Consider the following 27,792-nt stretch of genomic DNA (forward strand, 5'->3'; position numbering starts at 1 on the left):
TTCTGCATTTATTTTCTGAAAATGAAGGAAAATCCTATTTGCTTCCCTTTGGGCAAAAATCTCAAATATTAAGTCAAACTACTTATTTTTCTCCATCACTATATGAGAAGACATCTTGAGCAATCTTGAGCAGATCTATTCAAAAGGTCCTTTCACTTCATTCAGTGCGGGTTACTCCTGTATGAGTGTTCATTTTTGCTGTGAACTCATACTGGGAGTTCTTGTCATGGTCTGATTACTTCTTCAGTTTTCATGTTCGTAAGGATTCCATACACTGAAGCCTTCAACTGCTTGATTTTGGGGCATGAACCAGTGGGATAGGAAAGCAGTTTTAAGAATCCTTCCCTCTACTTTGGGCATAGTAATGGCCACAGTCCGATTAGGTTTCCCTGTTTCCTTACTTCCCCCACCCCATACCCTGAGGGCGTGTGGTTGTCAAGAAAGATATTTTTACTAGGAGCCCTTTTCCACTGATTTCGCCCCATGTACTTGACATCTTCCCATCTGATTTGTCCCTTGGTCAAACAAGGAAGGTAGGTAGTTAGGCAACTTGGCTATCCTAGAAATTCAGTAAATGCAGATCAGAAACTTCCCTAAATCCTGTCATTCCTGCTTCATCCAGAAAATTTAGAAATATTAAAATATTCCAAAACACATTTTAAACATCAGTTTCTCAGGATTTGAGTAAATGCTAAAATGTCTGAGTGAAAATATCAAATATTGTCCTTGGCTTTGAATGTGGCATCTTTAGTCACTCATATTGCCACAATTGAGACCAGAACTTCCACTGATAAGCGATGCAGTCGTTAAGTAAATTGTGGCTTATTTATGAATTTTTTAAGCCACAGATGTTAAACAAACCATGAAGTCCTTAAGTGAATCTGGCTTCCACCATTGACTTTGCTTGTCAAAAGCCCCCTAAGAAGGTCACAATTGGTGATCATGTGATCTGAAGATGCTGCAACCACTGAAAATACCTGTTAGTTACCATGTGCCCGATTCTGATCATATGACTGCCTGGATGCCACAATGGTTGTCTGTACAAAGACAGGCCATAAATAACTTTTTATAGCACTATCCTAACTTAGAATGCAGTGGTTGTTAAATGAATGGTCGAATGGTAATAGGTTTACCTATATCGGTGCCTTCTGTTCTGTACCTCCACTTAATTGCCAATGCCTTTAGAATAGGAAAAGAAAGTGCTGGGAAGATCAGTGGAAGAACAGGATTAAATCAGTGCAGAGGAGGTGGGGATAGACAGATAAAGTATATCAGCATTCCTTTATTTGACTGAAAAGATGCTACCAAACTAGGGAGTTTAGTTCCACCAAAATTCAGCCTGGTTTTTCATTTCCCATTTCATGTACTTGTCTAATCCAAATAGTACACAATAAGAAGATAGCACCAAAGCACTTCAGATTACAAGACTATTTTTGATGATGAAAATGTAGGAGGTCAATTAGATTGTCCTTAGAGCTGCAAAAGACAACCAGAGCAATAGAAAAATGCTAATGAAAAGACTTTGGATATGTACTGAGTTGCATTAACTAAGCATTTTAGATGGCACAATTAGCTTTTTCTTGGTTTAGAATGTGAATTTTCTACATTTCTTTTCTTTTTTTAGAATATATTATATGTCTGCCTTGAACCCATCTCACAGGATTGTTGTTGTATGTGTGGAAATAGTAGAATGGATCCCCACTGCATGTTGCCTTAAGCTTCTGAATGAAAAATGGGGTATACATCTAAGAAATAAATAAACTTATTATCTGAATCAGAATGTGACTCTGATCGTATGTGCTGTCTAAGAAAATTCTAGCTAATATAGCTGTAGGAATATATATTTAAAACAAGTTTAATTACAATTAAATTAAGACGTGCATGTACAAAATTCAAGAATTTTTACTTTGATTATAAACTAAACCATGAAGACATTAGCAGGTCCTTCCTTCCTTCCTTCCTTCCTTCCTTCCTTCCTTCCTTCCTTCCTTCCTTCCTTCCTTCCGCTTTTCTTTTCTTTTCTTTTTTCTCTTCACATGCCCTCTCAGATAATTAGACTAACAGTGGACTCTAACTGAGGTCAAGCTTTGCAGTGTGCTTCTTAACCACTTAAGTTCAGTGTAATGGATGTTTCATTGTTACTTCATGAGATGTGCCTTGACTTTAAAAAAATTTGCTTTAAACAATTTTCAGTTCTGTAGAAGTTATAAGCTTTGAATCAAGGCTGAATGAGGTCAAGTCATTTTACCCTGTGGAAAAAAAACAGATCAGCACGTATTATTCAGTCTGTTTACTTGACTGCATTTCTCCATGAGACAAAAGTTCCCTTACTCACTTTATTCTTAAAACAACCATGCTAGTTCCTTATTTTGCAGGAAATTCAGTCTATTCAGTCAACCTCTCTTACCTTCCATTTTTTTTAATGCAACCAATTCATATACCCTCGGATCAATGGTGGGATTCAAATATGTGAACAACCGGTTCTTTGTGTGGATGCCATTTCCAGAAGTCCATTCTGGGCCTGGGCAACAAAAAATTAGCTACTGGTTCTGCCGAAGTGGTGCAAACCGGCTGAATCCCACCACTGCCTCAGATTATACCTCTGTCCATACACCTAAAATAGGATTTCTGTGTAAAACAGGTAATCTTTAAGATCCCCTATAATTAAATTAGCTTCTCTCAAGTACACGGAAAACGTGCTGTTGGATCCACGGTATCTTGTTCTTCTCACATCAGCATTAATATGTAGTACATAATTTCTCTAAGTGTAAATGGTAACCCCCTAAGAGGGTCATGAAACAGTACATGGAGTTTGCCAGAGAATGTCTTTCTTCTGATGCAATGGTACACTGTACGCAAAACAACTGATTGGTTCCAGAACCTTCTATGAAGGAGATATAATTCTGCTAGAGGGCAGGAGGCTTTTATGCACTGCTGTAACATCTAACAAACCCTTGGTCTGTAGAGAGAATTACCATGGAGGGGAAGGGAGGATGGTGACAGAACAAAAGAATGTGGAAAAGGGTTTACAAGTACCAAAACGCAGGATAGAACAGAAGAGATGGATTGTGAAGGGGGCATCAAAAATAATTTACTATTTGCCAATGTTTTTCAAGTTGCAGTATTTTAAGAACAATTTGAGAGAAGCTGATTTAAGGCAAAGAAACACCAGTTCTTTTTTTTTCCCCCTCCCCTGACTTTATTGAATGAGATTAGCTGTTTTATGAAACAAAATGAAACCAGAATTCTGGCTTTAGACAAAAATAGTCAAGTTCATCCTTTCCATTAAAAGCATAATTTTAAATGTTTTCTTTGTTTATTTTCATAAATGGCTTTATTTTATAAACTTTTCATTTGATATACAGATGAAAACATCATTATTAAAAGGAAATGATATCTCCATTTCTTGCCTAACCTCAAAGAAAATATAAGTTTTATTTGGGGGAAGGGGACTGTTTGCACAAACTTAGTTTGTTTCCCATTCACATTTTACATTGTCAGGCAAAACTCTTAAAATTTAGTTGAAGTGGAACCATTGATGTGTACTCCTTGGGTGTGGTAATTTAGCTAACTATGAATCCATCCAACAGTAATCTAATTTAGATCAATTTCACCCTTTTATTAAGAAGTACGTTATGAGAGACTGTGTTGAAGGCTTTGCTGAGGCCTAGGCAGACTATGCTTGTTATATTCCCTTGATTTATTTATAATACATTATCAAGTAAAGATTCTAATCCATGTGATTTTTTTTCTAAGAAACTTCTATTACAGCCCAGAGAAAACCTGAATAAAGGATTACACAAGAGCTGTAATTTATTGCTGAGATGTCCTGAAGCCTAACAAGCTATATCACACAAATACTATTGTTTTGCAGTAACTCTTTTTCACATAACTCCTGGTAAAATATCAAAAGCTGGAACATTCTATTATAGTGAGTTGGTATCCTTGGGTCAGAAGGCCAACTTAAATAACTTGGAGCTCACAAGTCAATGTTAAGAATAATCTAAAAAAACCCAAATTGTTATTTTTTTTAATGTTATGGTCAATTTTACACTCTGCCTTTCTATTTGTATGAACAATAGTCAGCTTAAGTTAGTTGAAATTTATTTCTTTTTGACGAGTTTATTCTAATTTTTTGTGTTAGGTATAATGATAATATGAGGGGGAAAAAAGAGCACGGAGGGCATATTGAAGCCTGCTGAATACAGAAAACAACACTTACTCAACCCCCCATTTTCTTCCCTGCCAGCTTTGTCACCTGAAACCACAAAGAAGCTGCTACTTCCTGTCATTACATTTTTCACTACAATTATTAATCACTGACTAATTATCAAGAGTACAAGTACTTCAAAAATATTTCTTTACTCTTTTAGAAACAAAGAAGTGATTGAAGAAGACTTTGAAGAAGACTTTGTAAAGATTTTGTGAAGACACTTTTAACAACAACAGCCTGGATTGATGACATTTTGATAGGAATTCAACTCATACTTCAGTAATGAAACTTGGAAGGGATATTCACCTCATTCAAAATATTTATATTACTATACAGTTTAAAGTTCTAAAATTAAAACCACACCATGGCTACTGGTAATCAGTCCAGATGGGAGGCAGAACATGTGTTTTTTTTATAGCAGAGACAAATCTAGTTAGTATTGGATAAGGATGTAGATAAGCCTTAGAAAGTCTGATAATCTCCTCCAGAAGGCAATTGCAAACCATTTCTACATTATGCCCAAAAAAAGCATGGATGCATCTATGTAAGTCACCCCCCAACACTTGAGCTTAACTTGAAAAGTAACTTGACTACCTTCATGTGCCTGTAAAAATTCCTATTGTATTTTGCTTGATACTTTTTTAAAGGTAATTCAATTGTAATTGGCATAAATCACCCTTCCACAGCTTAAATAATTCTCAGCATGAGACCCACTTTATATTGATACATATAACTTAGCATAGTTTTTCACTGAATTCTTTTGTTCCTGAGATGAATACAACAAATAGGGGGGATCACAAGACTACCAGCTTCAAACTTATCAATTTCAAGATTGGTGCGAGTGTGTGTGTGTATATGTGTGTGTGTGTGTGGTTGATTCATGTGGTCTGAATGAGTAAAAAGAAAGCTTGGAGAAAGGAATCCTGGCATGAATTCTCCCTCTAAAATTTAATCCTGGGATTTAAGAGTAACCCAATTGATACTGAACTGACTTGGTGAATTCAGCAACAATGGAACTGACAATAGTGGAGTTGAAGAAGACTGATCCAAAAAAAAATAATAATAATAATAATTCAAAATTGCTAGAGATAGTTTTTGGGGTAGTCACAAGTCCTTGTTCCTCATCTCCTCCTTTAGTCTGGTTTTAAACTGGATTTAAGTAGGCAGGCTTTTTAGAAGCCCTTGGCCATCTGTGTGAATCTTGTGTGACGCATCAGTAAAATCCATAGATTCCCACTACTAATTTATGATTAAGTAGATTGGATTTGCTCTTGGTTAGATTGTGATTCAGATAGAATCATATTAGCTGCTGGGAGAATGTCATATTCAAATATTTTTAAGAGTTTTTGAAATGAAAGTATTTTGGACAGAAAACATTTTTTGTCCTTTTCTCGTAGATATGTATTGGCTTAATGACTCGCCTCATCCTGGCAGAGTTTCACAAGATTTCTAGGGTTTCATAAACTCTGCAATCTACAGAAAGATCTGCTAAAGTCATCCCTGCTTTTATCATTGGTCTTCATCTTGATTTCTCTAATCACAGGCAACTGTTCTAAACTTTAACGTTGCCAAAATGACTAAACATGTTGTGTTGACATGACAAAAACAATTGTCCTTTATATTTTCATTGCAACATTGCATGCCAGTACTCAAAGAACAGAGCTTGTGTCATAAAGCATGTTTTAACACTTGCTTCCTGCAGGTTGGTTTGTGATTCACACATAAGAGAGCCTTTGGAACCTTTTCGAGGCCACATAGAGCATTGTAATACTTTAAGCACCTCCCAAGTGGGTTGCTGCAATGCAATCTGTCTGGAGCTGCCACTGAAAAGTATTCAGATTATGTAACTGGTCCAGAATGCAGCAGCACAGTTACAAGGAAACTCAGTACTCCCATGTCATACCTCTGCTCTGTGAGCTGCATTGGTTCCCAGCGTGCTTCCAGGTGAAATTCGAGGTGATGGTTATCACTTATTAAATCCTCTATTTCATGGAGTCAGGTTATTTACAGGAATGCCTCTCCCTAGCTGTTTGTACCTATAATATTAAGTCTGCCAGGAGGAACACCCTTGAGGTCCCTTCATATGGAATTCCAGAAGCACATCTTTCATGTTGCAGTGCCTACCCCCTGGAACACCATAATCCCCAAGACTGGCCTTGACCCTTTCAGTAAATGTACAAAATCAGGTGAACTTGGACTATGTATGTAATTACTATTGTTTTTTGTCTTTTTATTTTGTATGTGTTATGCTTTTTTATGTATATTTGTTTACAGATGGCTTAACACTTTAAAAAAAATCAGAAACAATGATGGTAACATGAGATCCAAGAAGATACTTGAGCTTGTAGCCATTATTTGATTTGGAGAAATACTATGGTGTTGTAATGATATGACTTTACCTACAAATCATGTTGTAACATGTATTTCCAAACACTGACCTACTTGCAGAATATCAAGGACGATGCTTTTCCTTACCTTTGCCTTCTCAGTCATTGGATCCTGTTTTCGAACTTGATTCCCCATGGCGATTTCTATGTTCCTTCCAGAGCTACAACAGAAGAATAATTTTTAAAAAGTTGGTTAGAAGCATCACAATGATTTAAGTGTGAATTAGACACTATATTGTCCTAAAGTTTATACCTCCTATAAGCTTCTATATACTATTATGGAACATGTAGTTTTATGTTTTTATAGTTCATACTATGCTCCAGGCTCAGTCTCAAGTATACCTGGGAGGCCTTTGGAAAAACTCCTGATGAAACTTAAAATGCTTCCCCCATTCCACCCCCCACCATCATTGCAACCAATTAATGTCCTCCTTTGGTATAAGGCAGCATCCCTGTGAAAAAATAAATTTAGCTATAGTGACCAAAGGAAATTGTAGTGCTTAAGAGGTTAGTCCTAAGTTATTTGCAAAGCATTCTTTTGAAGCAAAACCTCACTAGAATGTAGATCACTGATAAATCTGACAATTGGTATGTCTGATATTGATCATTATGGCACTAAATTAAACTGATCCAATAAAAGCCAACAATATCTCTTTATACCTTGGTGTGAACAACTTGGTTTTGAGGAGTACAGGAGATAAACTTCATCCAGTATAAGAATGTATTTATCCATTGAACACATATGGAAGATTGAAAAGTGTTTCAAGTTTGACAACTGTTTCATGTTCCTCTTTTTAATCCAATAATGTCAAGCTATCTACACACGAGGCCACATAATTTAAAATAAATTTAAAATATTGATGTGACAAAAAATATTAGAAACATATTGAAATTGAATCAAAACCTGTACCAAACCTTTCCTTTTTTTTCTGTTTTATTTTCAGAGTGTTGTTAAACTTTTAATTTAGATTGTGATAAAAGGTGTCAAAGAAATCATGTTTTTTTTTCCACACAGAAACTATGGTAAATATAAGTACCTCAGAATCTACCCATAAGAATTTCACCTGACATTTATTTTTCTCAAAAAAAGAAAAAGAAAAGAAAATGTTTTTCATAAAATTGAATGAGGCTGGAAAAAACCATTCAGGTGAACTTTCTGGGCCAGTGCATGTTTGTGCACGGGCGTGCAGACACACACACACACAAACACACACACACACACAGAAAGAATATTGTTTCATGTAAGGGCGGTTGTGCCAGATGGTTTGCCCTATTTATAGGTAGTCCTTGACTTACAACAGTTTGTTTAGTGACTGTTCAAAGTTACAATGACACTGAAAAAGTGACTTATGACCATTTTTCACACTTATGATTATTGCAGCATCCTCGTGGTCACGTGATCATCTTTTGCTACATTCGGATAAGCAAAGTCAATGGGGAAGTCAGATTCGCTTAATAACTGTGTTACTAACTTAACAACTGCAATGATTCGTTTAACAACTGTGGCAAGAAAGTTTGTAAAATGGGGCAAAACTCCCTTAACAAACGTTTCACTTAGCAATTGAAATTTTGGGTTCAGCTGTGGCCGTAAGTCTTTCTATAGATAGTGCATAGGATATTTCTGAAGGTTCTCGCTATTTTTTCATCAACTTGCTCAATGATACTGAAGTTTGATAAAATGCATTTAATGAATTTAAAACCACCATGAGAATGGTTTTAAATTCATTAATAACTGTGCATTTTGTCAAGCTTCAAATGATCAGGAAGCGTTACCAAGTGCCCTACATCCCTTTCATTTTCAAAATCTGGCATATGAATGCTAGCAGTGCTGACTGATCCAATTGATCAAATAATAAATAGTAAGCCAAGTCTGGCAGTTGGCAGACAAGAAAACGTTAAGCAGTTAATTTTCTGTCTTTGTAGTACAGTATTCAAGAGAGCTATTAAAATATCAGTAAATGAGAGCAGTTGGCAATACATGAAGAATGAGGGCCAACTTTGCTCATATTTAATTATTGCCAATAAACTTTTAAAAGGTTGTGTTTTCCCCAGTAAATTCCAAAAAGTACAACTGATTCTTTCAAGGGATTCCTATTTTTTACCAAGAGTATCTAAAATATTTTTGAAAGTAGGACTGAGGAAGGTGAAAGAGAAAAATGGATGGTGCTCAAAAGATTGGACAAAGCAGAAAAGAGAAAAAACAAATGAAAGTTGAGCCCAACAATTTCTTTATTTAATCATTGGATTACAAAAGTGCCTGACTCCAAAAAGACTCTGAGTGGCTTACGGGTTTTTTTTTTTTTTTTTGTGTGTGTGTGTGTGTGTGTGTGTTTAAATGAATTCTAAGCACTGTTTTCAAAGACTCAATTAAAAAAATTGCCATCCTGAAAAGGGAAAACTGGGAAGGCATGCTATGAAATAGGCTTAAAGTAATTATAAAAACAAATACCATCCTCACAGCCTGAACAAAGTGATAAGAAAAACTCCCATCCCAGATGTTATACATTAATCCTCACTTAACAACCATTCATTCAACAATCATTTGAAGTTACGACAGTGCTGAAAATGTGAAGCTTATATTTATGGTGGTCACATGACCACGATTGGGGTCTTCGGTGACAGGATCACAATTACAAGACTGCAACATCCCTTGGTCACATGATTATCATTTGCGACCTTCACTGCAGGCTTCCCATAAGCAAAGTCAATGGGGAAGCCAACCGAAGATCACGAATGGCGACTACCTGACATCACACTGCCCATTTCTACTCTGTAATAATGTGCTTAGCATCAGGGCAATAGAAGCAAATTACATTGTATTTTGGTCCTGGCAGTACTGTGACTGAAAGATATTTGAAATCTGACATTTTTTTTTTAAAAAAACCTTATTTTTGGACATTTGGACATTTTCCTAATACATAAGGAAGTAATTGTAGAGTATGGGATAGTACAGAGAGAACAGAGAAATATCAGTAGTGAGTTTCATAACCAAAGTATTCGCTAAACAATGTCTAAGGCATAAATTTGCATTGTGTGCCCATTAAAATCTCAATCTTCCTACCCTGAAGTAGAAACACTTTATATGAAATCATATCATATATATATAGTTTTTATATACACACATATACACACAACACACACTGATTAAAAATAATCTTCCACACAGCTAATGAGCAGGAATGTTTTTTTGTTTTGTTTTTTTAAAAAAGAGAATATGGCTCGTGGTATTAAGATCTTCATCCAAGAAACCCCAGCTATTTATCAAATGAATTCAAAACACAGAATTCTGCAGAAATAATTCTGCACTGATGCCAACAACATTGCAAGCTGCTCCACTGTTAACATGAAAATCAAAAATAAAGGAATCCTTAGAGTAAGGATTCTAACAGTCAAACACATCACTTTTAAACGTTCTTTTATTCAAATGAAGCATTTAATAGTGCCATAAACAATAGCCTGTCTAAAACCACAGAAAGAATTTTAATTTTTAATGAGGATTTATTAATAGCAAATTCCATTATTTTATTTTTGGTGGAAAAACTATTTTCACAATAATTCTGACCATATGCCAGTGAGTTAAAAACAGATGAATTGTTTTGCAGTGGAAAATGCAGCCAACCAATTTAAAGATTCAGACAAGTTATTTGACCTATTCAAGGTCTAATACAGAGGTCCCAAACCTTTTGGACACCAGGGACTGGTTCTGTGGAGAGAGGTTTTTCCGTGGACCGGAGGGGGCATGGTTTTGTGTGCTGCCTGCATCCCACGGATAAGGCTTTGCTTGTTTGAGCAGATCGATTGCTGGCATGCCATGGGCCAATACCAGTCCACGGACCGGGGGTTGGGGACCCCTGGTCTAACACATCCCTGTTCTCATTCCCTTCCTAGGTTTAGCACAGAGGTAAGTTAATTTTAACCCCTCTTCTATGCCCTCCCCAAGAGTTCCCTAAAAAAATCCTGCTAGTCAGTCTGGTGACATGAGCATGAAAACTGAAAGTCAGCTCCATTCCATCACACACAGAAAAAAAAAATAGCTTAAAGATAAAATTTTACTTGAGTCAATTTTGTTAACTGATGATTTCATGGACATGTCCACATTGTTTTCTTGTCAGCACCATAGAAGTGTTTTGGGTTTTTTTTTGTTACCTTCTTCCACATGTGTTTAAACTTGCCAGGCTAGTCTACAGAATTCAGGTTTCTTGAGGTTTTCCAATCCAAGTACTAATATGGTCCAAGCTTGCTTACATTTTTTGAAATCACCCAAAATCAGCTAGAGATTGCTTCCTGTTGTGGCCAGAACCATGAAAAAAAAAAATCCAAATAAAATGACACCTCAACCAGAAAAACCTCCATGATTATAATTTTCTAAGATCCTTGGACCTCAAAGCCATTAAACGCAGTTCTTGGCCATTAAAACTTTTCAGTCTTTCCTCATGCATTTCATTTCCTGAAAATGTGGATTAAAGGTGACATTCAATGGTTCCAACTATTGATTGGACAAACATTTTCAGTTCAAACACTAACTATAATTTATTAGGAAGTTTGAAAATGACATAATGTACTTAGTTTGCATCCAGTGTAATGTTAGCTAGGGCTGGAGTCCAAATTTAACATTGTCTAATTTATAATAGCTTTATGAATTTATATTAATGAGCCACAACAAAAGCAAGATCGAATTTGCTTCCAAATACATACTAAGCATAAGGAGTTATAGAAAAGAGTTAATAAAGCTGAACCATGTTTTAGAATTATGTCCAAGCTAAGATTTGGGAAGCTTTCCGTAGTTATATCAAATAAATTCAGTTTTCTCAGTACTCAGTGAGCCTATCAAAGGTAATCACTTGCATTAACAATATTATTTTCCTGGAACTAGGAGAAAGGGTGACATTCCACCTTTTTTTGTACAAGTAATAATAGTACAATACTAACCTTTTTCATTTCTACTCTGTTGTTAAAATAGCTCTAGTTAGATATCATCTTTATACTATTAACAATTGCACTGAGAGAATAGGACCACTCTTGCCATTATATTCCTGTGAACCTATCTTTATCCTTGCGTTCTTCATGCACTGGGAGAGACATGTGGTATGTTTGCTCCATATTTCCATGCTCCTGCAACAATGCAGATGTGCCTCCTGACATGCAAATGGGGGTGGGAGGAGAGAAACAAGTCACTTCAAGAAAGATAATAGTACCACCTATGCAGGCCCACCATGCAAAGAACAGCCCCTATGCAATTAATGCAGATATTTGTTATTGGAACTCATTAGGTATAACCGTGGGTTTAGCTGCAGAATCTTAACCTGCAGGATTGAAGGTTGGGGTTTTTTTCATAGTAAAGGCAGCACTTTCAATCATCATTGAATAAAACAAAGTTGCTTGTCTCCAAACTTATAGACTCAATCTTCATCCCCTATTAACACATAAGAAGAATGAAATTCTTGTAATATGTTTGGGTAATGGACTCATTTGCCCTTCTGCACGTGTACTTTCCCCCCCTCTAATTACAGAGGAAGAATGTTGGTTGCTACAATCAGTCACATATGGGAGAGATAAGAAAAATATTTTTATAATAGGATTGCCACCTGGTCTGTTTGAAACCAGTTTAACCGCCCTGTTCACTTCCTTCATCTGTTCTTGTCACTGAACCACAATACTGCATAATTACCACATTTTGCAGTTATTTCCACAATCATGCAAATCAGCAGAGGCCCAAACACATTTTGGGTAAGTTGGCATGAAATATGAAAGCAGTCTGAAATACCATCATTTTCCCCAAATGAATTTAATTTAATCTGTTGTCAAGACTAATTGTTTTTGCAGCAAAACAAAACAGGGTACATTTGAAGGACAATTCTCAGCACATCACAGGATTATTTTTATCACTATCTAAACAATTTCACTGTATTTCCTGACTGGCAAATGAAACGACTCACTCATTTTTGAGAGGGCAAGTTTATCTATTCATAAAAAAAACAACTCAGTATGTTTTTCTGTGGCATGAGATTTTAGAGATATTTTGCAATGTTAGAAAATCATTAACTACTCTTTTCCCCAAGGTAGATTTAGAAATCTGTTTAACATATCTGACATATATGGAAGTTTTCCCTTTTTTCTTTTACCTTTGGTTGTTTTTGTAGCTTTTACTTTACGTGTTTCCTTATTTCTATTTTGTCATTTCTTAAATTTCTATCTGCAAAACGTGTTAAAATAATTTAAATAAGATAGAAATATAACAACAAAAATAACAACAACACAGGTGAACCAATTCCACTGGAATCCGCTTTGATCTTTTGATGACCCATTCATGTATGCAAATCCTGGTGTAAGTATCAGGTAATAAAATGTATATCCATCCATAGGATATTGTATTAAAGGATCATATATATCATTTTTTACTGTTACCAATATATTAATATCAAGAACACTTCCACTTTGTTAGTATATTGAACTATACTGAAATATATTGATGCAAATCAGTAGTTTTCAATCTGGAAATAAAACAAATTGCTAAATATAATTCTATCACTTAAGTTTTCACAAATGCAGTCATCTGTGTTCCAGCAATATTTGAAGACCACAAAATGCAGATCCCTGTCCTAAAGTTTGGAACTATATAGTACATAAAGCCATACTTTTGTTATAATAAGTCCATCATGGCTTTCACTGTATGAACCATCACATCATTTCTTAGTCATTTATTTCTATATAAATTAGCAGATGATTAGAATGGTTTTAATGGCACTGGCATCAAGTATATTTCATTTGTTGTACCCTGTATTTTTAAAGTTGACTTTTAAAAAAAGTTAGACTCAAACTAACCACATGAGTTCCTGTTTGCTGTCTTGGATGAGAACATTTAATTGCTTGTTATCTATGCAAAGGCATACCTCCTGGCTGCACTTCCCTTTTCTCAGTGTGATTCAGACATGCCTTATTCCAAAGGCACATGGTTACAAGATTCTGAAGGTTTTCAACTATATTTTTGTTTTATTTTGTTTAGCCTGTTAAAAAGGCTGGAGAAGATAAACAGTGAAGTAACCAATATAGATCACTGAACTGAAAGCATTGCTTCTTCTGTTTCTCAAAATAAAGCCTTCTGCAACTTAATTCTCTCCCAACCATCATTCATCTTCCAGAATTTTCTACTCCATTTGGATAAACACTGATGAGTTCTGGGAAATGGGGAGCAACGGGTGGAAACTAACCAAAGAGAGAAGCAACCTAGAACTAAGGAGAAACTTCCTGACAGTTAGACCAATTAACCAGTGGAACAACCTGCCTCCAGAAGCAGTGAAGGCTCCAACACTGGAAGTTTTTAAGAAGAGACTGGACAGCCATTTGTCCAAAATGGTATAGGGGGGTTGGACTAGATGACCTCCAAAGTCCCTTCCAACTTTATCATGATCATCATCATTATTATTATTATAGTTCTAATAGAAAACCTGCTAACATCCATTAATTTGGCTTAATCTTTACAAAGTCAACTGAAATAAATCAGCCATGCATTAGTATGGTTAAAACAATGTAAGATAGAGAAGGAATATTTCAGTGGAAAATGATTGATGGGGCTTGGGGCACATTTGCACAAGGTCAGATGCAGCCTCTAAAATATTCTATGTCCATTATTATTAGTACGAACCCATAATTTAAACCAAGAAAAACAACTCTGTACTAAACATTAAGAACTTTCTTAAGAAGCTATTAGAGTGTATAATATTTGGACAGTGAAATAGACTGCCTGTGAATGATAAATACTTTGTGCAACAAATATTGACTATATATCCATCTAATACGCTCTAGTTATGTTCTATTCTATAAGGGACTGGAATAAATAAACCCTTTTAAATATCCCTGATATACAGTATACTTACTATTCAGTAACTGTTGCAATTTATATGATGTGGTCTAACTGGCACGTATATGGTAGATAAATACTTCATGGCATAATGGACATAGATGAGGGTGGCTTCTTAAGAAGATTTTGACTCTCTCAGTTAATTATGAGAATTAAAATCTGTCTCCTCTCTGTCAAGGGAGAAAATCCGTTTGCATACCAAAAAGCTGTTGCACCTGCAATCAGAATTTTTAAGAGTAGGCATTGTACCAAGCTATAGACTGTCTTTTCCAAGAACATTTTCAAAGCTATTGCTATTCTGATTATTATTTTCAAAGCTTTTTCCACAGAGTAGCCTCCACCTGTGGGGCTCACCCTCTTCTCTCAGGCATTGGGTAAGATGTAAGGTGAGCCCAGTATATATACACATATATAATTGACAGAGTATTGTTATGACCTTGATGATGTGTTAAGAGTTCCAAACATTTATTGTGATGTCGATGATGATTGTTATATGCCAATAGTTGTTTCATATAATATAGGTGGCCATATAAACATTTCAAATAAATAAATAAATTGCTAGATGATAATGCTACTATCTAAGCTTCCGTATTATAAGATTTATTTATTCACAACGTGGTAATAAATTACAGAGTTGTTCTTTTACAGAACCTGTTTCCTAGACGAAGATATGGTAGGTTTCACAGATAGCTCAGTTAGATACTGACAAGCTCAGTTACTGCTGACAAGAATGAAACCATATGAAACAGTTCCCTGCCTGCATGTAAGGGTATAAATGTTTCTTACATCCATGGTAGCTTAAGTCTACAGTTCTTTTTTATATTCTGCTCTCTCCATGAATTAATGCACAATTTGTGCAGTTCTTGGAGATCTTCAAGTTGAATTGTTATTGAGAAGGTAACAGAATTGCCCAATCTGGTCTGAAAAACACTGGCTCTTTCGTTAATTCTCAAGACAAACGAACAAAAATGTTATTTATAACACACACACACTGGTATACCCAACTTCAATCAAAAATAAGTAAAAAGAAATAACTGTTAAAATTATCCAAAAGCAATGAAATCAATATTCACTATATATAAAAATGGCACACAACATTAAACAGGATATCCTGCGATCTAATGCTGCAGATCACTTTTCAAAAATAAAAATTAATTTTAATACTCTCCATTTCAAGAAATGTTCACAAGGGCTTCCATCAATCAATCTGCTTTATTAAATAAGATTTCACATCTTTATTACATGCATCTTAACAACTAATTCCTACAACGCTGTCAAAATACTAGTAAAGCTGTATTACTAGATATTCTTCATCTTTCCTATTACCTATCCTTATCTTCTTAAGACTATAACTTGCTGCTTGTATCTTACAATTTATATTGTAGTTTGGTTTTTTTTTCATTTTTTTTGTACCCTAGTATGATTTATGTTATTTGCTTAGCTAGTACTCTATGACTATCACTAAGTGTTGCATCTTATGATTTATGATGAAGTGTTGTATTTCACGATTTATGATGAATGTATTTTCATGTATATGATCACGATTACCACTATTACTTGCATGTACACTGAGAGCTTATGCACCGGAAACAAATTCCTTGTGTGTCCAACCACACTTGGCCAATAAAGAATTCTGTTCTCTAAAGAATTCTATTCTATCTAAAGATACAAGGAGCCAGATCAGGGGAGAAGAGAATTCCATAACTGGGGACTTTAGTCCTAATATGCACAGAAACAGAATACAGCAATCTGTAAAAAGAGAACTGAAAAAAATATAGTCTTGTTAATTGCATTTATCAATCAGATCAAACCAAGATGGTTGCTTGGATAGACAAGAGAAATGAATAACTGCATTAAACACTAGTATCAATAACTTAAATTGATCAATGCAAAACCATGCAATGGGAATAAAATCAGCAAAATGAAGGTGGCCCTGAACAATTGTACTGCAAAGCAATTATATAACATTCAATTCAGGAAATTTGGAGTTGGACCAAAGGTAGGATGGCATCTTGCTTTCCATCAGTGTTGCAATGGCTAATTGTTCAGTGGTTTAATGCATTTGCGTCAATATACGTTTGTATGAATAAATCTGAAACAGGAATGGGTAATTGCCTTTTCTGCAGTAGAATGCAGCTATTTAATAAAAATGTTCTGTATGCAGTAAACCCTTGATTTAGTAGACTAAAGTGATAGAAGAGATGCATTAAAGCAGAATGTACATTAAATTTGAATGGGATTTTACATGTGCATATTCTATATAGGTCACAAAAGAGAATGGGATTTTTACACATACTTTTTCTACATATTTTATGTATGTCATATATATGTAAAAGAGATTTTACACAAATCTATTTTACTCATGCATAAATGACAACTAGGATTTTATATGTGTACATTTAGATTTGAGAAGGTCCATCCAAGATCTATTTAATCAAGCACTTACTAAACAGTTCTTTTATGGAGATGGGAGAGAAATGACCAATAATTTGTCTCTATCAGCATTAAATATCTATTTATTTATATGCCACCCATCTCGCCCTGATATTTTTAACATATTGGCTGAGATCCTAGTACCTGTGACTGGTACTAGAAAATTATTATGTTTTGTTTGACATTGTTACAAGTTGATATCTGTTACTTTTATTTTTACAGATGCTGTTTTAGATATGCATAAAGAATTGGTTAGAGTCTTAGGGTTTTCTTTAAATTACATCAATGCGCAATTTAAAAAAGCAACTTGTGGTAAAGGTTGGTGCCTGAGAAATATTTTGATTCAAATCTTTTCTTTTTTTCAATTTTGTGATTTTTTTTCCTTTATATTTTGTATTTAGTTCATAATTTAAAAAAGAATGAGGAAAGAAAAAAGAGATTTTTACTCAAATCCAAACCAGTTCTATTCACTTGGTTTGGATTTTGAAGTAATTGAAACTTCATACCTTTCACAGATTACAATGCCAAAGTGTCTGGTTGAGTCGGATTAAGTTTTAACAGAATTAATTGTTCTCCAGCATGATTGGATGGAGAACCCACGGATGGGTTGTCTTAATCTATCTGCTCCAATTGGACTAAGTCTGAAATTGGTAACGCCCCCTCTGTGCCAAGTGCACCCCAGTTTTAGACTTAGTCCTATTTGCTCTAAGACGCGTTTTGTCTTCGCTCCTGGAGCAGAAGACTGTTAAATTCCATTTAATTACTTAGCTCAGGCTATTAGTATTAATTGTTTTTATTATTGATTTGAATTGATTATTAGCTAGGAAAAAGGATCAATTAGACCAGTCTGAAGCCTATTTAGGCTGACAGACCCACACCCCCTCCCAGCTGGGGGGGGAAGTTTCCACAGTTAAGGACAGCAGTTCAAACCTTCAAAATCACATCGTTTTCATCCGGAGCTGCTTGACGATCCTCCGACTGCCAGCTGATCGTCGGAGGCATTGCCGATCGCACTGAGGGCTCCGCAACTTCGTCGAGCCTCGTTAGGCCGGACGGGAGCCTTCCCAGGTCCCTCGATCTCAGCCGACAGCAACAGGTTAGAAATTGGGCGCGGCCCAATTTTCGGAGCTCAGCCGGCCTAATCGCATGCCACCAGCTGCTAAGGAGCCCAGGCGATTCATCCGAACGAGGGCTCGTCGCAGCTTCCACCCCGGGCCTCAAGGCCTCCTTCCAACGGCCGTTTGTTTTCCGGGCCGTTTTTAAGGCGCCAAATTGGCGGCCGCCATTTTGAATTGCCTCCGGCGGCCATTTTGGGTGTGGCTCAGCCCGGCGGCCATTTTGTAGGTGGCTGAGGCCAGCGGCGGCCATTTTGGGAGTGGCGAAAGTCACTGGTGGCCATTTTGAGTGGGGCTGAAGTCTCGGCGGCCATTTTGTTTGTGGCTGAAGCCCTCGGCGGCCATTTTGAGTGGGGCTGGAGCCTCGGCGGCCATTTTGTTTGTGGCTGAAGCCCCCGGCGGCCATTTTGAGTGGGGCCGAAGCCTCGGCGGCCATTTTAATTATTGCTAAAGTCATCGGCGGCCATTTTGTGCGTGGCTAAAGCCACCAGAGGCCTTTTTTTGGGGTGTGACCGGAGTCCAGGCTGCCTGGAACCTTCTTCGGAAGGCAGCACTCGATCATCGGTGGCCAACGCTTCAGAGAGCAGCTCCAACCGGGGAGGGCCTGATCGATCCTGAGTGATCGGGGTGCCCACATCAGTTCCCCGCCCTTCCCCTCTAGGGCTGAATTATCTCTGTAGACTCCCTTGGTGAACTACAGCGCTGAGGGGGCGTTTTGCCAAGGTTGAGACCAGAGCAACCGTCATGGCAGAGAGAGGCAGCGAGCCGGTCAAGAGAAGTCGTCAATCAGAGGCAAGTGGAAAGAGCACCAAGCGGGCCCGACTAAGCAGGGAGCCACAGAGAGAGGAAGGGGGCCAGGGACCGAGAACGGTATCCCCAGATCTGGCAGGCACAAGGTTGGTGCCTGAGAAATATTTTGATTCAAATCTTTTCTTTTTTTCAATTTTGTGATTTTTTTTCCTTTATATTTTGTATTTAGTTCATAATTTAAAAAAGAATGAGGAAAGAAAAAAGAGATTTTTACTCAAATCCAAACCAGTTCTATTCACTTGGTTTGGATTTTGAAGTAATTGAAACTTCATACCTTTCACAGATTACAATGCCAAAGTGTCTGGTTGAGTCGGATTAAGTTTTAACAGAATTAATTGCTCTCTCTCTCTCTCTCTCTCTCTCTCTCTCTCTCTCTCTCTCTCTCTCTCTCTCTCTCTCTCTCTGTGTGTGTGTGTGTGTGTGTGTGTGCCTGTGTCTCTGTGTGAAGCCTAACAAAATTCAGAGAAATAAATGCAGCCATCTGGATGATAACATACTTTTCTTTTATGGTAATGAAACATAATCAAAATCCACAGGTGCAAAGTAAGTTTCAAGCAAGGCAAGCCTTTAGAACAGGGGTCTGCAACCTTGACAACTTTAAAATTTGTGGACTTCAGTTCCCAGAAGTCCTATGCTGGCTGAGGAATTCTGGGAGCTGAAGTCCACAAATCTTAAAGTTGTCAAGGTTGCAACCCCCTGCTTTAGAATTTTAGGAAGCTAAGAGGACGAAAAATGTTGCTCATTGGTATTCAACAGTAATTTCTATAAAACTAAGAAACATTCCAATTGTACATTTTGTCTGGATGTCTATCAAAGGTCAAAGGAACAATCTTTTTGCTTCTGAGCTGAGAAAAGATTTTCCAATTTGCTTAATTGATAGCAGAGTGAAAAAAAGGTTAATTTATTACCAGGAGGAGAAGTTGACTGAGAATTGTATCATGAAGGGAAACTCCCCAATTTAGTTGAGCCAGGATGTGAACAATTATGATGTTGGCAAAACAATGAGGGGTGGTTTTGGTTAGCAATAAAGCCAAGGGAGAAATTCCAAATGTGGTGAAATTAAAAAAATAATCAGGTACAGATTTAAGAATACAACCAACATTTTGAGTGAGCAATGAATGTGAGAGACAAGATAAGAATTAGATCTGGGCACACAGAGAGACAATTCCAGGCTGTGAAGAAAATTTAACTGTAATGAGCTTTGAGCAATAGCTCAAGATCAATAGCCCAAATCAGCCTCCTGCAATCTAGGTATCTTCCAGAATTATGGACTTCAATTCTCACTCTCAGCAAGGATCATAACTCTGGGAGAAGGAATCCATAGGTTTTTATTTCACTCATCTGTACATAAATCCAACATTTGGCCGATTGTACAAACTGCAATTTGTTTGTGAAGAGATAAATAATACAGAGAAGACTCCCAAACTAGTTGACCCTACCCAAGAAAGCCATAATGGCTACTCTATAAAACAGACTTTCCTTTGCTTCCTTATCACCCTTCCTGTCTAAGATGAAATTCAATGTAGAGAAGAATAAGGTTTTACATTAAGGCAAGAAAAACAAAATACACAAGTACAGAATAGATGTCACCTGGCTCAACAGTAGTAACTGTGAGAGGGATCGTGGAGTTCTAGTGGACAATCACTTAAATATGAGCCAGCAGTGTGCTGCAGCTGCAAAAAAAGCCAACACAGTCCTAGGCTGCATTAACAGAGGGATAGAATCAAAATTACATGAAGTGTTAATACCACTTTACAATGCCTTGGTAAGGCCACACTTGGAATACTGCATCCAGTTTTGGTCACCACGATATAAAAAAGATGTTGAGACTCTAGACAGAGTGAGGAGAAGAGCAACAAAGATGATTAGGGGGATGGAGGCTAAAACACAAAGAATGATTGCAGGAATTACATGTCTAATCTAGTGAAAAGAATGAGTAGGGGTGACATGACAGCAATGTTCCAGTATCTAAGGGACGGCCCCAAAGAAGAGGGGGGTCAATCTATTCTCCAAAGGCACCTGAATGCAGGACGAGAAGCAATGGATGAAACTTATACTGAGAACAATTAACCCCTGGAATAGTTTGCCTTCAGAAATTGTGGGTGCCCCAATACTGGAGGTTTTCAAGAAGAGATTGGACAACCATTTGTCCACAATGGTATAGGGTTTCCTGCTTGAGCAGGACCTCTAAGGTCCCTTCCAACTCCATTATTCTGTAATTGGCTGGGCAATCCATGAAATATAATCTATATATGAATTGTGAAGTTCAAATAAAAGCCACATGCTCAGTGTCAAGAAGGGATAATATTTCTTATATAGTAATGGGAAAAAAGCTCTGGACTTATACTGTATATTTTCAAAGTTAACAGCAGTGGCTTCTTAGAATAATTGCAGTTATCCTAGAAAATGTAATTTAATTTTATGTTTTTCTTGACAAACTTCAATAGTGTTAGGTCAACTCATAAATGCCTAGGATTTGGAAATACTGCGACATGTTACAGCAATTCCAGAAGATTATAGTTAAATAATGCAGACAGATGTAGCAATACAGAAAAAGCTATTGGGATGAATTATCAGAAGTCAAAAAACAGCGTAAAAGTAACATTTAAAAGATATTAAAACACATGTAATATGTATTTTCTCAATTTTTTTGACATCACCTTATGAATGTTTAATTTCAAGCGGCAACCGGTCAGTGAGTAAAATAAATGATGTAGTAATCAAGCTGGGAGAATGTTATTGCTATCATCATTTCTTTAATAAGGCCATTATACATAATATGTCCAATGCTGTTGTACTGTAGGACACGTGTCAAACTGATTTGCATTTGTGCACGTACTAAGCACAATACATGATTCTCTGCAGTCTCCAGCTAGAATTTACCAGCTATCTACAGACTACAGTGTATGTTCTGTTTTTTAAGTACCCCATGCAGAGACTGACATTCGAACAAAGCTCTTGAGGATCATGCTGTATATGGCAGCTGGCACATCTCTTCCACACTGTTTTCCATCTGGATTCAGTAATTTCCTGCCTCAGCTTCTCCTGCTGACCATGTTCTACATTGTGTAATTTACATTGGCTGGTTCAATAGTCAGCAGAAACACTACCCACTTGCCAAATCTGGTGAGTACAATTTGCTGCTGTCTGCTCACAAAGTCATGTATTACTTATGCAAGAGAGAAACTGGATTAGATTCTGTAAATGAAATTCAACAGTGAAAAAAGTAAGGTTCTACACTTAGGCAAGAAAAACCAAATGCACAGATATAGTATAGGACAGGGGTGTCAAACTGCTGGCCCGTGGGCCGGATGCGTCATCTGGAAGCCGCGCCCACTCCATTGCCAGCAATGGCAAAACTGTCCTGATACATTGCTTGACATCACATGACGTCACGAGTTTGACATGTCTCGTATAGGAGGTACCTTGCTCAATAGTAATTGCGAGAGGGACCTCGGAGTCCTAGTGGACAATCACTTAAACATGAGCCAGCAGTGTGCTGTAGCTGCCAAAAAAGCCAACACAGTGCTAGGTTGCACTAACAGAGGGATAGAATCAAGATCACGTGAAGTGTTAATACCATTTTACAATGCCTTGGTAAAGCCACACTTGGAATACTGCATCCAGTTTTGGTCACCATGATGTAAAAAAGATGTTGAGATTCTAGAAAGAGTGCAGAGAAGAGCAACAAAGATGATTAGGGGACTGGAGGCTAAAACATACAAGGAACAGTTGCTGGAATTGGGTATGTCTAGTTTAATGAAGAGAAAGATGACGGGTGACATGATAGCAGTGTTCCAATATCTCAGGGGCTGCCACAAAGAAGAGGGAATCAAGCTATTCTCCAAAGCACCTGAAGGCAAGACAAGAAGCAATGGATAGAAACTAACCAAAGAGAGAAGCAACCTAGAACTAAGGAGAAACTTCCTGACAGTTAGAGCAATTTATCAGTGGAACAACCTGCCTCCAGAAGCTATGAATGCTCCAACACTGGAAATCTTTAAGAAGAGACTGGACAGCCATTTGTCTGAAATGGTACAGGGTTTCCTGCCTGAGCAGGGACTAGATGACCTCCAAGGTCCCTTTCAACTTCTTCTTCATCATTGTCATTATTGTCATTGTCATTATCATCGTCATCATCATCATCATCATCATCTATGTTTGGTACCAAAGAAGGAGCACATTATATGTTTCCCTTAGGTCTGTAAGGGAGCTGTCTCTCAAAATCATATACTTTACTTCACATACTGCTCTGAACTTTCTTGAAAAGACAATATGCATATAAACCAGACCAGTGAAGCCCATAACTTTCCAGATGTTCAAAACAGAATGGAGAACATCTCTCATTACTAGCCATTACCAGCCATATTGGTCGAGTTGCTGGCAACTATAGCCTAGCAGCACTGTTAGGACTTGGGGTTCTGTACACAAATGTATGTTATTTATTTATGGGTTCTTCTTACCACAATACGAAGTCATAGAAACAAAAGGCAACCAGAATTCCTTGGCCAATTAACCCAGGAATTGGAACCACAGGTTGCAAATGGATCTCAGCAAATTAATTTTGGCCCTGTTCCCCATCTTAAGATTGCACACCACTGAAATCTGCAATGAAATGGGCAAATGTTGAAAAACCCAAAAGTTTTGGGTCATTTGATTGTTTTTAAGGGGGGTGGGTGGGAATGGTTTGTCTATCAGAGGTGTTCCTCGCCTCAGAGGTCTGAGAATGGAGGACTTATTTTTTTATCCAGGACAACAAATAATGACATATTTTTTCATCTCATGCTGTAGGAAGTACTTTAGATAGGAATTGGAATTTAGCCAAGTCACTGCATTAACACTTTTTGATAATATTGCATGTCATTCTCTGTTAAAATTCAAGGTTGTATCTAATCTTAAGGCAAATACTATCAGTCAGTTTTTTGGTCTACCCTTTGAGCATTGTTTTGTATATGATGTACAGTATGCTGGGTGTAAGACAGAGAAAGTGAGGCTGAAAGAGAATGGGTGTGTAGGTACAGTTCTTTTTCAGATTTGAAGTTGGAACCTATTACATTTGTTCACAAAATGCTAATTGTGTGATGAGATAACACTCAAATAATCTCCCCACACAATTAGCATTTCATGAACAAATGTATTATATACAGATATAAAACTGTTCCAACTTCAACTCTGAAAAAGAACTGTACCTACACACATAGGATTGAATTTTAACAGAGAATGACATTTGATACTATCATTCTGCACACACAACTCTGTCATAACATCTCACAAGAAAAAAAACAACTGGCAATCGTGAAAGAGTTGGCACACAAGTCTCTCCCTAAAATTTTTAGAATTATAATCTTCATGCATCATATTCATGATTTTACACAATCCAACCTACTATGAAAACCCCACATAAAGCATCTACGATGTAACTCATGAGAAGAGAACTCAAGCACAGAGTATACAGCCTAAAATGATGTAGTTGTGATGTCATGGTAGTGATATTTGGACCATTTCTACTTAGCATCAAACCCTGCTCTAGACTGAACTATAATTATGAAATCTACTCTGGGGAAACAAGGGCTGATGTATAAAGAATTCATACATTTAAAAAAAAATTGTAGGTCTTGAACTGAACTGTAATAACATCCATATCATTGATTGATCAAGCAGGAGTTTATGCCTAAAAGGTTGGTGCAAAGTTAACTAAGGTGTCATTAAAATTTCTATAAATAAAAACATCTTAAACTTAGTCATTGCAATTCATATCCATCCCTTTCAATAAGGTGAGCAACTTTTCTTCTTCTATGGGCTGCATTCCGTTATGGTTCATCTAGTGAAGTTTCCATGGAATTGATGGGAGGAAATAAAGCAAGCTATTTTAGCAGAGGCAAAACCAGAGGTAGGCTGGGTTACATTATAATTCCATTCTATCTGATATTCTTCCCATCCTCACAATCATGTTCTCTTTATGACACCCACTTGCCTAGAAATGGACAGATCAACATCTGAACCATATTTGCATGTGGACTACTTCTCCAGTCAGCTCCACATGAAATTAAGTCAAGGGCTGCAAATTGCCCATTCATGATTTATGACAAAATTATTTTGAATGGTTTAGTAATTTTGGAAAATTAGTTTTCCATTGCATAGTGTATGGAATGTGTGGCAGTGCAACCTCTCATTCAATACCTTTCATACACAAAACACATGTTTTTCCATTATAAAAGCTTGTTTATTTTTTATTTATTTTTGCAACTGTCAACGAATTTAAAGAGCAATTTTGTCTACTCTCATAATTCCACAAATATCATGAATCTACTCAATGTTTTTGAAAAAAAAGACCAACAATACTATGGATTTTAATAAAGGAAGACTATGTACAGTGTCCTCTACCCTTTTGGAAAAAGCTTTCCAATATAACTGAAACTTCAAGTTATTTATTTATAACTCCTTTCCCTCAATGAGATCAAGTCAATTTACCTGGATGAAGAGGATTCCTTAATATAATCCCCGTAAGAATCCTAAGTAATAGATTGGGCTGAAAGAAGAGGACTTAAGGATCCACACGTTCAAGTCAAGCATGGGATACAACAAGATCATCTCCCCCTTCTCGTGGAAATCTAGTTTTGGAGAGTTGATTTTAACAGATTTTGCAAACCATCAAGATTGTAAACAACAACAAAAAAATTGAATTGTTAGACTCACTAGGATTAATTTGAGAAAAAGACAGACCCGATCATAATGTTTAAATCCTTTATAAACTCCAGCTATTTAGTTTATACATTTTTAGTTGGCTAAGACAGACTTTCCCAAACTGGTCCCAAGCTTCCAAATCATCTCTAGCTAGTATGCCCATTGAAAGGTATAGGTAATTTGTGGGTAGCAGTCTGATCTGAAAGGTTTTCTCCAAGGTAGAATATGTTTTAATTTCACCAATTTGAATATATCTTTTAAAAATTATGATTAGTTTTGCTATCGTTTAAAGCTAATGGCCAGTTTATTATGTAAACTTGTGAAAAAATATTTGTTAGCAATTGAGTTATTCAACCAAATATGTAGTATACTAAATAACTTTTCAATTGGACATTTTAGAAGCTGGAGATATTTTTTCTTTTTGGAATTAATTACAATCTCCTCAAGAGAATCATCACACAGGGAAAAAACATCAATGACATATTACTTTACTACTGATAAAATGGATGACATTTTCATTTTCTCTTCAGCAAAATTTTCCAGATACAGAACCATTGCAAATTCCTTGTGAATTTCAAGATTAAATTAACCTTTACACAAGGTCTTTTCTTTTCATAGCTACTCAAAGTTTTAAGTAGTTATTTATATTAATAAAGTACATTGCTAATTCTAATTAAACAAAAAGATATTGATCTTAAATCAGTCTAAACCATCATTCAATTGCTCAGTTCTGGCATTTTCCCATTGTTTCCTGATGGTTCAAGAAGAAACACACAACAACATTCTTGAAATTTAGATTTAGCCCTGAATAAACAGAACAATCAAAATCAATTGGAGTTAAGGACAATTATATACTTTAAGCTCCATTTCAACGGAAAGTAGCATTAAGTCTGAACTTTACATATGCATGCAATCACTTTTAAGAAGGATTAAATAAATAATTCAGTTCTGAGCAGATCAGCAATATATTAATTTGTATAATATTGAAATTTTACTTCAGTAGCCACTATTTTGGCCATGTGTATTTTTAGATTTGTTTTAAATCCTGCCTGTATTATTTTTATAAGTAATTCAAAGGGGCAAACATACCTGATACTCCTTCCTCCTCCTTTTTTCCCACAACAACTCTGAGAATTAAGTTGAGCTGAAGAGAGTTGACTGGCTCAAAGTCACCCAGCTGGTATCCATGACTAAGGTAGGACTAGAACTCATAGTCTCCTGATTTCTAGCCTGGTGCCTTAATCACTAGACCAAACAGCATGACTCAATGCAATCCTGCTTGCAGCATCATACTTTTTTGTGTGTGGCAGTGGTGACCTTACCTTCTTCTTTAAATCAGCATAGGATAAACCATGCCATGATTAACATTTCCTTAACCAAGACTCTTAACCAAGAATTATGGACTTCCACAAACACTCTATGTGAGCTGGACAGGGGAGGAGAGTGAATGAGAATAAAAACATCAAGATAAGAGAGCTAAAAATTTAATAATAATAACAATAACAACAATAACAACAACAACAATAATAATAATAAAGTTGAAAGGGACCTTGGAGGTCATCTAGTCCAACCCCCTGCTCAGGCAGAACCCTATACCATTTCAGACAAATGGCCGTCCAGTCTCTTCTTAAAAACGTCCAGTGTTGGAGCATTCACCGCTTCTGGAGGCAGGTTGTTCCGCTGGTTAATTGTTCTAACTGTCAGGAAGCTTCTCCTTAGTTCTAGGTTGCTTCTCTCCTTGATTAGTTTCCATCCGTTGCTTCTTGTCCTGCCTTCAGGCACTTTGGAGAATAGCTTGACTCCCTCTTCTTTGTGGCAGCCCCTGAGATATTGGAACACTACTATCATGTCCCCCTTCGTCCTTCTCTTCATTAAACTAGACATACCCAATTCCAGGAGCCTTTCCTTATATGCTTTAGCCTCCAGTCCCCTAATCATCTTTGTTGCTCTTCTCTGTACTCTTTGTTGCTTTTCCTATACTCTTTCTAGAGTCTCAACATCTTTTTTACATTGTGGTGATCAAAACTGGATGCAATATTCCAAGTGTGGCCTTACCAAGGCATTGTAAAATGGTATTAATACTTCATATGATCTTGATTCTATCCCTGTTAATGCAGCCTAGCACTGTGTTGGCTTTTTTTGGCAGCTGCAACATACACTGCTGGCTCATATTTAAGTGATTGTCCACTAGGACTCCAAGATCCCTCTCACAGTTATTACTATTGAGCAAGGTACCACCTATACTATACCTGTACATTTGATTTTTATTGCCTAAATGTAGAACCTTACTTT

The 27,792-nt window shown here is 36.7% G+C and overlaps 1 protein-coding gene across 1 annotated transcript in view; it reads right to left on the bottom strand.

The window, feature by feature from the left end:
- LOC120304171 (myelin basic protein) overlaps nucleotides 1–27,792 on the bottom strand; it is a 133,513-nt gene that overhangs the window by 88,244 nt on the left and 17,477 nt on the right. The window contains exon 2 of the mRNA XM_039334409.1: nucleotides 6,689–6,761. Coding sequence (XP_039190343.1) covers nucleotides 6,689–6,736 — 48 coding nt within the window. The 5' untranslated portion in view covers nucleotides 6,737–6,761. The remainder of the gene's footprint in view (nucleotides 1–6,688; nucleotides 6,762–27,792) is intronic.

The sequence above is a fragment of the Crotalus tigris genome, unplaced genomic scaffold, assembly GCF_016545835.1.
Source record: "Crotalus tigris isolate CLP2741 ecotype Arizona unplaced genomic scaffold, ASM1654583v1 scf7180000017630.2799268, whole genome shotgun sequence".
NCBI classification, from domain to species: domain Eukaryota; kingdom Metazoa; phylum Chordata; class Lepidosauria; order Squamata; family Viperidae; genus Crotalus; species Crotalus tigris.